Source organism: Furipterus horrens, unplaced genomic scaffold (assembly GCF_987537825.1).
Source record: "Furipterus horrens unplaced genomic scaffold, mFurHor1.1.pri manual_scaffold_2, whole genome shotgun sequence".
NCBI classification, from domain to species: Eukaryota; Metazoa; Chordata; class Mammalia; order Chiroptera; family Furipteridae; genus Furipterus; species Furipterus horrens.
This window is the reverse complement of record NW_028327172.1, coordinates 21309827-21323216: the sequence shown is the minus strand read 5'-3', so window position 1 is coordinate 21323216 and position 13390 is coordinate 21309827. Positions and strand designations below refer to the sequence as shown.

The window sequence follows — 13390 nt, the reverse complement described above, 5'->3', positions numbered from 1 at the left end:
GTGTATGTAGCTCTGAACGAATTATTGCTTTTTACATGTATGGTACATAGAATTTGCATCAGGCTCTCCAAAACAAATCATCTGGCCTCTAACAAGATAAACACTCGAAATTAAAAAGTATCCCCCAACACATCTCCCCAATGTCCCATCACCCTCACACCCAGCCAGACTTCATTTTCGCTATAAAGGTGTGCTGATAAAAATAATGTTTTTATGATGCATATTTACTTTGGTAAAATCAAATTCAAGCAGTAGATTTTGTCTTATCGACTGCTACAGGAAGAAGACTCTTTTAATCTATTAAGAGTAACTATAAATATAATTTGTTTGTTTTCTTTCTAGAAAATAACTTGTATCATTAAAAATAACCAAAACAGCAAACATCTTACCCAGGAACCACTAACTTCTGCCCATTGTGGATACGATATGAACATCGATAATCATCAGGCAGCTTGCAACCGATCTGAGCTTCCACAGCATCTAGGTCTTCCTCTCGAGCACCCTCTGCAAATGCAAATGCAAAAAAAAAAAAAAAAAATTACGAAGACTGAAGAAACAATAAGCCTTAGAGCTAAGACAAAATACAGTCTTCCTGCTAGCCAATGAAAAAATCTTAGAGCAAGTGAGTTCTGTCCAAAATGCATTGCTGATATATAGGGAAATGAAAACGAAAATTCAGAGAAACATATCACATTAGATTGGCTGACTTTTGAAGCACTTAGGAAGCAAAGTCCTGTTTCCTCTCAACAGGGAAAACACCGGCACTAAATAAAACATGGAAAGGTACGCACCAATGAAATCCACAATAATTTTTTCACATTACAATGCAAACATTGGGACATTTTTCTTAATCTAATATACCCACACTTCTCTATTTAAAAAACAAAAACAAAAAAACCTCCAGAACTTCTTTAAATGATGTTGTTCAGGAGCCTTAATGCAGTCTCTTACTGGGAAATAGAGCAGTTAGGTGCAGGCTCATGCTGTGAGGAGGCCGTTAACTTGAACTCAGTTTTGCATGTTTGTAAGTCTGCCATATAGTCTAGATTTAAAAAGTGGGAAGTAATTACAAACACCAAGAAAAGAAGTTTACTTCCAGCAATGGTCCCCTAGGTTGCTGGATCAAGCCTCTTGCAGAGAACTAGAAAAACTGAACAACAGAAATTTGGTTTCAAGGCTGTTGGAGAACCTCAGACAGTGAGGCACGGTGAGGTGAGAGGTCCAGAAGAGAGAAGCTGAGAGGTCAGCCAGGCCTACAGAGGAGCCATCCTGGCTTTGAGGCGATCGCCAATTCTGAAAGCAAGCACGAGGCGGAGGGACCGAGAAGCTGAGTGACGCTATCACAGCATCACGGTACTGAGAGAATTCTCCAAAACTGCTGCAAACACCAAACCATGGATTCAAGAAGCACTATAAACTCCAAGAAGGGTATTACAAAGAAAATCATATCTAGATACATTATTAGAAAACTGTGGAAAATCAAAGACAGAGAAATTTTAAAAGCAGCCAGAGAAAGGGAAAAGCCATGTAATCGCCTTTAAAGTAACAGCACAACTGAGAGCAAAATTCTTAACAGAAACAACGGAAGCCAGAGGAATGATATCTTCAAAGTGCTGAAAAAAATAACTACTGACTAGAATTCTACATTCAATGAATATACACATCAAAAGTGGAGATGAAATATTTTTAGACAATAAAAATATGAAAAAATTTCAGCAATAGTGGTCCCTCATTAAAAAAATATTAAAAGGAATTCTTAAAAATCGTTTTATTTATTGATTGATTTTAGAGAGAGAGGAAGGGAAAGAGAGAGCAAGAGGGAGAAACATGGATTTGTTTTTTCACTTATTTATGCATTCATTGGTTGATTCTTGTATGTGCCCTGACCGGGGATCAAACCCACAATCTTGGCATATGGGGACATGGTCTAACCAACTGAGCTACCTGGCCAGGGCCCTAAAAGGAATCCTTCAGGCAGAAGAAAAAATGATCCTAGATGAAAGCAAGAAGGTACAGGAAAAAATGAAGAGCAACAGAAAAGATAAATCTAAGATCATATTGAATATATAAAACAATAATAACATTTTTAGGGATATAAAATACATTCAAATTAAAATAACAAAAACTATAATACAAAAGCAGAAGCAACGTAATCAGAGTTAAAATATTCAAAGATTCTTTCTTTGTTCAGAAAGCAGCAAACCTAGTAATTTAAAATAGGCTTTAATTAAATAAAAATGGGGGCACAGAATAAAAGATAATTAAGAATAATACAAAATAGGAACACCCACTCAGGTAGCACAAATAGAAAAAAAAATAGAAACAGTATATTTAAACTCAAATATATTAGTAGTCACATTAAATATAAAGACTAAATAACCTACTTAAAAGACAGATTGACAGATCAGATAAAAACAAGATATAAGAGGTACATCTTAAAGGTGTAGATAGAAAAAAGAAAGCTAGAGAATAGTTTCACTGAAATCACGCAAAATAGAATTTAGGCAAAGAGGATTATTAGAAGTAATCGAGGACTTTTTGTAACAACAGAAAGATTGAATTCACTACAGATATTATGATTCTAATTTTGTGTACTTAATAATACAGCTTCAAAATATATTTTTTTTAATGAAGAACTAAAATGGAAAAAGATACAACTATAATTATAGTGGGTATATTAGTTTTCTATTGCCTCAGTATTAGCAGTTTAAAAACACTCCTTTATTATTTCAGTTTCTGTAGGTCAGAAATCTGGGCACGACTAAAATGGATCATCTGCTCAGGTCGCACGAGGCTGAGATCGGGGTGTCATCTGGGGCTGCCATCTCATCTTATGCTTGGGGTCCTCTCCCAAGCGCACTGGTTGTTGGCAGAAGTCAGTTCCTTGCAGTTGTAGCCGAGTCTCTCAGCTCCTAGACACCACCTGCCATTCTCTATCACCTGCCCTTCTCCTGCTGGCCTTAAATGAGTTTGCTTATTCAAGGAGATATCCATGCTTTGAATCGCTCTGACTTCCAGAAGGGCCTAGTTCCTATTAGGACTTACTTGGTTATGTCAGGCCCACTCAGGATAATTTCTTCAAATCAACTAATTCAGGACTTTAATTATAACTGCAAAACCCTTTCCTCTTTGCCATATAACATGACCTAAGCACAGGACTGAAATCAATTCTATCCACACTCAAGATAAGGTTATTATTATACCATGCATGTAGTAAGTATGGAAATCTTGGGAACTATCTCAGAATTCTGCCTTCCACCAGGAGAAATTTTAACATACCTCTCTTAGTAACTAGTAGAACAAGTTCAAAAAATTAGCAAGGGTACAACATGATTAACAATTTTTATATATATAAACATATATAAATATATATATATATATGTCTGAAAAAGTCCAGCCATTGTTAATGTATAAGAATGGTCTGCGCGATATCAATGTAACCTGGCATGCACATGCGTGAACAATGACGACTTCACTGTACTAGTCAGTGGGGGTGGTAGATGCTATTGAGTGAGCAGTCATTATATGTGACTAGTTATGTAATCTTGCATAAATCACCTAAACTCTCTGAGCCTGTCTCTTTACCTGTAAAACAAGGGGAGTGGTATAAATCAGGAATCAGCCTGCCACCTGTTTCTGTGAATAATTTTCCTGCAAAAGTGCCACCCCCATTTGCTTATGTATCGTCTACGGCTGCTTTCCCACAATAACAGAGGAGTTAAGTAGTTAAAACAAGGTACCATCTGCCCCTCAAAGCCTAAAATATTTACTATCTAGTCATTTAAAGAACTTTGCTAACCCCTGGTCTAAATGATCTCTAAAGTCCCTTCCAACTCTAAAATTTTAAAAACATGTAAGTATGAAATTTGAAGATACATGATATACACTATAACATAGATCAATATAAGATATATTAACATACCATAATTTCAAGATACTTATTAGAAATTTCCCTAAGCCCAATACTTACTTGCTTTCTGAGTTTCCTTTCTAGCTGCCACCTCTATGACCTTTAAAATAAGTCAGGGACTAAGACCACTGAGGTGAATAGCTAGGTTCCTGACTCAGTCCTAAGACTCATAGGCCTAGCCCTTCTAGAATCCCCAGCATTCTAGATATCTGCAAACCTTTATCCTATTCCAACTCATGGCAAAGCCCCCAGAGAACTGGCACCTGAGAGTAAAACAGGGGCTGTCCAGGAACTCTCAGACAACCACAGCCTCACTTCCAATCACTAGGTACTGACAGTGAGCAGGGACGCCTGGGAGTACCAAATTGAGTGAAAAAAGAAAAAGAAAAAGGAAAAAGAAGAAGGAAAAAGAAAAAAGAAAAAAGAAGTTGCTGCCATGTATCCTTAGTTTCTTAGTAACTCTGGGCCTAAAAGGAGAACCATGTCTACATTCTCATAATCCAAATGTCCAAATCTTGGACTAGCTCTCTAAGAGTACTGAAACATCTATAAATGTCAAAATAGAGATGAAAGTTTTCCTTCCCCTGGCCAGTGTGGCTCAGTTGGTTGGAGCATCATCCTATAAACCAACAGGTCGCAGGTTTGATTCCCAGTCAAGGCACATACCTAGGGTGTGGGTTCCATTCTTAGTCGGTATGTATGCAAGAGGCAACCAATTGATATTTCTCTCTCACACAGATATTCCTCTCCCTCTCTCTTTCTCCATCCCTTGTCCTCTCTCCAAAATCAATAAGCATGTACTCAGGTGAGGATAAGAAGTAATTAATTTTTTTTAAAAAGAAAGTTTTCCTTCCTCTATTATGTTGCTCTCAGACTCTTAAAGACCTAGGTCTTTATTATCTGGTCTTTTTCAAATATTAGACTGTCATTTACTTCTACTGAAAATAGGAAAGAGGATTGTTAATATAGCAGGCAGTTTTTCAATTAAAAATTTATTTTAAAAGAAATCACAATAGTTATCTTCAAGCAATCTTTCTATTACTAGTTTGTTTATATAAAAGAAATAGAACTTTCCCTTTGAATAAGTAATCATGTGGGACATGAGGTAGGCAAAAGTAGGGCAGACACTAGAGCAAGGGTCCTTTCAGCAATATAGGCTTTCTGTTTCCTTGACCAAAAGTGAATGCTAAATGACAGATAATGTTGGATTAGCACAGACGAGCATAGATGATAGAGACCCAAAGTTATTTAACCTATTTATACTATAGTTACTAAAATGGGGAAGGGAGCTCCTGCGCTCCCAGTACCTTTCAGAGACAAAACCATCCGAGGACATCGGGGCTCCAAATATTTCTTGAGGTCATCCCAGGCCTTTTTAATAGCAGCATAATGGTCAATGTATCTTCCTACATCAGAGTAAGTATCAATGAAGAGAGATTTCCAACACTGATTCTTCTGTGATTTCTCTTCCCTATACAGATTACAAAAATGAGATAAAAAAAATTTTTAATGAAATTAGCAAGTATTTTAGACACTTACCAAGATACTTTATTGGAAGTTTGTGGTTATTTTTGCCCTCCTTTCCACTTATTTTAGGCATAAATGAAGGCTAGATAGCAAATAGGGGCACATAGGAGTTATTGTTAGCATGGTGGGATTATGAGTCACTTATTTTCTTACTTTCTATTTACTTTTTCCCTAAGTTTTCTAATCTTAATAAAATATGTGAAAGGTATATGGGGTATGAATCTCAACTTGCTCCTAAACAGATACCAATTATAAAATTTAAAAATGTGTTATGTACAGTTGACCTTTGAACAATGCAGGGGTTGGAGTGCAGACCGCCCCAACTTCTCCCCAGACAAAAATCCGAGTGTAACTATTGGCTCCCCTAAACTTAACTACTAATAGCTACTGTTGATTGGAAGCCTTACCAATTTAAAAAGTTGATTAACATATATTTTGTATGTTATATGGATTATATACTGTATTGGTATAATAAAGTAAGCTAGGGAAAAATGTTAAGAAAATCATAAGGAAAATACATTTATAATAACAAATAGTAAATGAAAACACATAAAAGTGGACCCATGTAGTTCAAACCCATGTTGTTCAAGGGTCAATTACAGTTGTTCTAGTTTTAGAAAATATTTAGAATCTAATGATACAGTAACATTAATCTAATTTATCTACATTGGATTAGCCAGAGAATCATATAGCATTAAAGTAATCACATGATTCAACATTTGTATTTGGTACAATTCCACAAGTATCTAAGTGTCTACTTAGCTACTTGAGGACATTAAAAATAAGGCACATTTCTTGCCTTTTAAAAATACATAGTCTTATCAGGGAGAAAGAATGAAGTGTAAATTTAAGAGTCAGAGGTGATACAAGATAAGGCAGCCACAGAGCCTTAAGGTCATAAAGAGCTTGGACCTTATCCTGCAGGAAACGAAGAGCCACTGAAGGGTTTTAACAGGGGAGTTCAAAGAGCAAAACTGTGGCCACAGTGTTGGAGGGGTGTACACTAGAGGCTCAGAGATGAGTTAGGAGGGTTTTGCCGTCATCCTGGTAAGAGATGAACTGAACTAAAACTGGTAGCTAGATGCAATGAGTAGGAAGAGTCAAGAAACATACAGAGGCTAAAGTCAGAAAGGCTTAGTAATTTAATAAATGGAGGGCAGGAGGGAAAGATGGAGGAAGTGGGGGGTTGGGGAGGGAGAGAGAGGAGAGATCTGGAATGGTTACTGTTTTCAGCTTAAAGAACTGGGGGGGTGGGATGGTACTCCCATGAAGACTATAATGTAGGAAGAGCAGGTTTAAAGACGGAGAAAAGAACAATTCAGGATGCTGTTACTTTTTTTTGAGGGGGGACATGTTGGAAGAAAAGCATCTTTTTATTACTGTTAATAATATATACACATACTTATCAAAACCAAAAAGTACCAAAGAACTTATAATGAAACTAGTCTCTTGGTCTAAGCCCAGCCCCTCAAAGGAATTTTAGTTATTTCTGGAAGTTATCTCTATTACTCTAAGTGTTTATGCCTCTACTTCCTGATTTTCCAATTTTACATCTATCTACTGATACTCTAAAGTAAAAGATGAGTATATAGCAACACTTAAAATTCTCTTTTACCCATTCTTCCTCCTCCCAATGTTTGATAGCTGTTATTAATTTTTAGTTCTATTGAGTAGTTTGCAACCTTCAACAATACACTTAAACCTCTACTTTTTGCTTTACAACTTCAGTCACTACCCCATGCCCCTCAATCTAAAAAGATATCAGCAATGCTACCCTTTCTTTTACCTTTCCCAACTCCCACCTTCTGTTATCTACACTTCGATTCTGTCAAATTTATTAACATTTATTGAATTCAGTGAACCCTTGTGGGTCATCCAATGCAAATGTTCAGCAGATGTTTATGCAAAGAAGTCTGGAGCTCAGTGGGCACGTCAGGGACGGGCATTCAGGTGTGGGAGTTTGCAGCACATCAGCAGTCACTATAAACCACAACAGTGCACACAGGTGGGTCCCCAGAGGGAAAAGAGCCGTGGGCCAAGGACAGAGGCCGGGAGAACACATGCATTTACTGGCCGGCATAAGAAGAGCCACCAGAGGGTTAGAGAGGAGAATCAGGACAGACCAGTGTTATGGAAGCCCAGGACCAAATTTCAAGAGTACATATTTCCCGAATACTCACTCAGATATCAGCCAGTATTTTTTGCAATGTCTTCTCCACAGAGGATCATGACTTGATAGCTGGCTAAGTCTTCGACTGACGTAACAACAACTGAGAGTATCCAGGTTCATGGTTAGTATAAAAGAAAGTAAGAAAACAATTTACAGATAAAGATGCAAATATTCATGTTAAGTTTTGTTTTATTTCTTTTGCTTTTCTTACTTTTCATTTTCCACCCTTATGATTGCAAAATATTATTTTCAAAATCTTTTTAATGTGTTAGATAGTATAATTATCTTTGAGTATTAAAATCTTAACTGAGTTCATAAATAAACCCCAAACCTGTAAAATTGTAATTTTCATATGAAAAGTCTGTGAAACATGTAAACCATTGGAGTTAATTTCAAATCAAAGAGCCTTCCTACATTCCTTATTGTGACAATAATCATTTCTACATATAGGAAGAAATGTTATTAAAGTATAAATGGTTTTTGTTTTAAGATCTGTGAGACATATGATATTAAATACACGGGGCTTCTGTTTGTTTTGTTTTACTTTTTCATAAAAGAAATAAATATTGCAGCCCAAACTACTTTTTAATTATACCAATTATAGAGAGTCCATTTTTTAAAAAGTGTTAGTCGTAAAAATTCTATTTCAATATCCATAGCAATTCAAGTTAGTACCAGCTACTCAAAAACATGGAATGTTAGAAATAAATAATTTTCTTATATAGAAATTTCTAATACAATAGTGCTACTATCTTGTAAATCCTATATTACATATTTAATTTGCAAAAAGAATGAACCAAAGATTAGCAGGACGGATTTCTGTGTTTTCAAAAAAGGAATCACAAGTTATAGAAAGTAGGTATTCGAAGATCTCACTTGGGCAATGCTGATCAATGAAGGGAATCACAAATCAGATGGAATTTGTCAACTCCATGAACGCAGCATATTAAAAAGTTTTGTTCAATTTTCAGATTTTACATAAAAGTCATCCTCATCCTTTTCCGTCAAGCTCATCAGATGCCCAAACTAACATTTGCAAACATTGAAATCCCTCCAGTTTTGCAATTCAGAGACTTCTTTTCTTGATCCTTCTCCCTCCACTGTCCCAAGAGGTACACGACATAAAAGAATCTCTGAAATAAGTACCAAAGTGATTCTGACACACAGCAAGGATGAGAATTACTGTTCTAGAGATTCTGACTCAGTGGGCTTGCAGTGAGATCTTTACCTCAGGAATGTATATAATTAAAAAGCGCCACACGTAATTCTGATACACAGTGAGGATTAAGAATGATTGGTACACAATACATCACCTGGGAATGGAAAGGAGATTCAAACTATGCAGCTGGTATTACACAATGACCCTAATGGATGAACCCAATCCAACCCAAACCAGTTTAGCAAATATGCACCAAAAACTTCAGAGCTTAGCAATGAGCAGAACACTTGGCGAAGGTGGGCTATATAGTGTAGGAAAGAAGGTGCCATATGCTGGAAACTTTTCTGTGGATAAAGTGCAATGGTATTTGTGATGGTTAATTTTAAGAGTCAACTTGCCTGGGCCAAGGGTTGCCCAGATAGCTGGTTAAACATTATTTCTGTGTGTGTCTGTGGGGATGTTTCTAGAAAAGATTAGCACTTGAATTGGTCAACTAAGTAAGCCAGATGGCCCTCCCCAATGTGAGTGGACATCATCCAATCCATTGTGGGCCTGAAGAGAACTTAAAGGCAGAGAAAGGTTAGATCTGCTGGAGCTGAGACAAGGTTCTTCTTTGCCCTTGCTGTTCCTGGCTCTCAGGCTTTCAGACCCAGACTGGAATCTACACCATTGGCTGTCCAGCTCTCAGCCCTTGGAATTATACCACCAGCTTTCTTGGGTCTCCAGCTTGTAGAAGCCAGATAGTAGGACTTCTCAGCCTCCATAATTCATGAGCCAATACCTTTTGATAAATCTCCCTCTCTCTCTCACATACACACACACACACACGCACACACACACACACATAGGGTTCTCTCAAGAACCCTGACTAATACAGTATTTACCTCAGTTCACTTTTATAAACATTTATGGAGGGATAACATCACATCTGTTTCAAACTCTGATTACTAACTAACGCATTTAAAATAAAATCTGGGCTCCTCACCTCAGCTCACAAGGTCCTGCATGATCTCACCAGTCTCTTCTCAAACCCCCTGCCTGTGAGTCACTCCCTACCTCCTGAAACAGAGTCTTCTAGCTCCTCCAACAGGCCCCGCTACTGTTCAGTCAGCTTCTGAACACACTGTTCCCTCTGCCAGGACTGCTCCATGGCGTCCTTCATATATGGCAGGTCCTTCCAGTTTGAACTGATTGTCTCTCCCGCTCATTCCTTAACAGAGCAATTGGTTTACTTTCTTCATAGCACATAGCAACACTTGCTTGTTTTCCATCTTGCCCACTAGACTTAAGCTTCATGAGAGGGGCCTTATCTGTCTCGTTCACTATTGTATCCAAAACATTTAACAGGCTGGCACACGGCAGGCATCCAAAAAATTCTGTGAATAAATGATGGCTACAAAGATAAACAATACAGTCCTTACATTTAAGAAGTGCACAATCCACCTGGCATGGCAAATAAACAGAGGAAGATGTTAGAGGGAGGAATCAAGTTAAGGGGTCTTTAAGGAATTTCATCTTGCCAGGATGAGAAGAGCAGGACAAGGCATTCCAGGCAGGGTCAAAGGCTTAAGCCACAGAGCAAAAGAAACACAAGCGTGCAGTATGCCAGCAAAAGTCTGATTTGGCTAGAGTGGACTTTTCCAAATGATAAGAGCCTTAAATGCTTCCAGAAATTTAGATTACAGTCTGCAAAAAAAGAGGCATCGTAAGTTTTTAAGGAGAGTGACAGCAAGATCTGTCTTAGAAAGATCATCCTGGCAATAGTGTAGTCCACCGTCATAAAGTCGTGTGTTTGTGTTAGATTTTTAAGAGGCAATAGCAACAGAATATTTCAGATGAATTCAGCCTGCAGCTGGAACAGCCTTTCCCGAAGAAAAGATAAACTTTATCTCTCTCTGCTTTGGTACAAACCTGAGTAGAGAAAAAGTTATTTTCAGGAAAAAAATAAAAGTGTTACCGGTACTAAAATAGAAAACAGCCAGAAACTAGAGTTATCATCTCTGTCACCACTGAGCTAGACCAACAACTACCAGTAATTCCAAAAAGACTGTATTTCTGGAAGGCTCCCTGACAATACAGGGCACAAGCATCAAATGGCTAGAATTCAACGGTTAATTCAAAACAAAAAAAGCCCCAAACAAATAAATTTAAAAAAAAAAACCAAACCCACAAATCCCCCCTACCCATCCTTAAGAGGGCGACTTCTCCTCTTCAGTCTAAGTGGTGGCATAAGAAAGACAGCCATGCCACCAGCTGTCAAGGGTATAAACAGCGCCATTTCTTCCAACATTCCAGAGAGTCTCATGCCCTGAAGGCACCGGGCGTTTTACTATCCTGACCAGCAACCGGTGTTTATTTTCGGAACAGATGCTGGTAATCCGGAAAACCCAAATCGTATAGGAGAGAGCGGTCACCTGTATCGCACCAGCCGAAGTCAGTACCAAAACACAAAATGCAACATGCAACCGTGAGAAGAAAGGCTGAACGCAAAACAATGTCCGAGCACAGAAGTCTTAAAGTATGTCCTGTCGGATATCGTGGTGCCACGGAAGTCGCACCTGGGGGTCACGGGGTCGCCGGGCTCCTCTTCGGAGCCCCATTTGCCTATTCCAGCGCTAGACTCCGCAGGCTCGGGGCCTAAGCAGACGGGGGGTGCTCGGGCCAGAGAAGGGCTTCCCAAAGAGGCCACGGCTGGGCCCCGTCGGGTGCTGACCGGTGGGTGTGGGGTGCGGGGGTTGGCGGGAAGCGGTACCTCCCCCCCGGAAATGAGCTTCACTGAAGCCTGGGAGAGGGCTCTCGCCGCTCCTCAGGCCTGGGCCCCGGACGGAACACCTCAAGACCTTTACCGCCCCCGTCTCGCCCCGGCCCTTGGGTGGCTCTGCAGGAGGGAGGCCCCGATATCACAGTCTGGTTCACGCGGGGGTCCGGGTCCAGTCCGCGAGCCTGGCCTCCGTCCCTCCTGCCTTACCGCCTCCTCCCGACCCCGTGACCCCACCCCTGCCAAGCGCGTCGTCCCATTACTTGATTAGGTCCCGGTAGTCCAAGAAGGATAAGATCAGGAGCAGGGGATCGGTGGGCAGCGATTCTAGGGTCAGAGGCGCAGACTCCGGCTCCATGGCCGCCATCTTGCCTGGCCCGGTGCAGCCGTGGCCCCGCCCACGGCCCGGCTAGGCCCCGCCCCCTTCGCCAACACCGGAGCCGCTTCTCAGCGACTCGCCCAGGTTTGTTATGTAACTGCCGGGGAAAGTCCTCCCTCCACCCCACAAGGCGGGCCTGGAGGCGGCTCCCAGAAAGGCTCCGCCCTCCGCCCGGTGGCCTAGAGCTAGCGCGGGAGGAGCTGTCTGCTTCTTTTTTCCTAAATGTTCAACCTCCAATCCCTCATGAGAAATTTTACACCCGGTGTCCTCGAAGCCTGGCCCCAAATCTCAAGCTAAATCCTCTCTGCCCTTGGCCTCCAAATCCATTGCTTTTCTTCGTTTTCCGACCTAGAAACCCTTCGTGTTTTCCCTTCAACCTCCCTTTCCCTGCGTGTCCCTTGCATACAGCTAGGTGGCTCCGAGCCACGTTCCACTAAGTAGGGGCAGAGTTGGAAATCAGCCAGAGGCACGTGCTGGAGGCTCTTCTCCCCAACTGGGGAAATGATACATCAAGGGCAGAATTTTAACCCCAAGTAAAAAGGTATACAGGAGCTGCTGCCACTTGGTCGTCGTGGTTATTTTTCTGCCTACTAGGACAATGCAAAGCCTATAGTAAATGGGTTTTTGTTTTGTTTTTGCCAAGGTTTAATCTCAGAGGCTTAAGCATCCAGGTGTGAAGGGGAGAGAGCTGAACCCCACCCCACCCTCCACCCCCCACCCCCCACCCCCGGGGTCATATAATTGAGGCATGATGGTGGCCACTCTGCAGCTTTGCCAAGGTGGTATTAAAGTGGGAGTGGGAGAAGTGTCATGGATTGTGAGCTAAAGAATACATCACTTATCTTACCTGGTTTCTTTTTTTTCTTTGTTTTTCCAAAGGCAATATAGCGTAAGGGGTTTTGGGGTCTCCGGTCAAACCTGTCATTTACTTTACCAGAAGGGACATGGTGAACTAGTTAAGAATGCCTAAATTCTATGAGCCTGTTTACTCATCTCTAAAACCTCCCCTAAGGTGGTTTATGCATGATAATGAAGCTAGATATTCAATAAATATTAACTTTTTAATCCTATACATTCCATCCATCACTATGTTTTCCAAACTTTTCCATATCCTGGAGGAAGTTTCCTCCCCATTCCCCAAAATACTCCACTCCATATCCTCAGTTCATCATACCATTAATGCTTTATGACTTTGTCTAATATTAATAACCCCTCCCTTCACAGGACAGTATTAACCATGTTTATTTTATGTATCTTATTATTTTGACATCTAAAAGTCATGCTGACTGGAAGAGACTGCCCTCCCAAAGTTAGTGAATTCCTGAAGATAGCAAGCAACTGACTTGAGAGTACACCTCTCACATGCTAGCAACCACCCCTTTATCTAATGCTCACACACCTCAATCGTCCCGGGGCCAGGCATCAGGCAACTAGAAAGCCTTCTACAGGCCAAAGCCCACCATTTGTTGTTCAAGCCCACCAGTTCT

The 13390-nt window shown here is 40.3% G+C and overlaps 1 protein-coding gene across 1 annotated transcript in view; it reads right to left on the bottom strand.

Annotated features, from left to right (window-relative positions):
* Positions 1–11946, bottom strand: part of FBXO3 (F-box protein 3) — a 31824-nt gene extending 19878 nt beyond the window's left edge. The window contains exons 1-4 of the mRNA XM_090262826.1: positions 11788–11946; positions 7618–7707; positions 5218–5381; positions 390–504 (exon numbers count right to left, since the gene is read on the bottom strand). Of these exons, the coding sequence (XP_090118952.1) occupies positions 390–504; positions 5218–5381; positions 7618–7707; positions 11788–11891 (473 nt within the window). The 5' untranslated portion in view covers positions 11892–11946. The remainder of the gene's footprint in view (positions 1–389; positions 505–5217; positions 5382–7617; positions 7708–11787) is intronic.
* Between the last annotated feature and the right edge of the window lie 1444 nt (positions 11947–13390).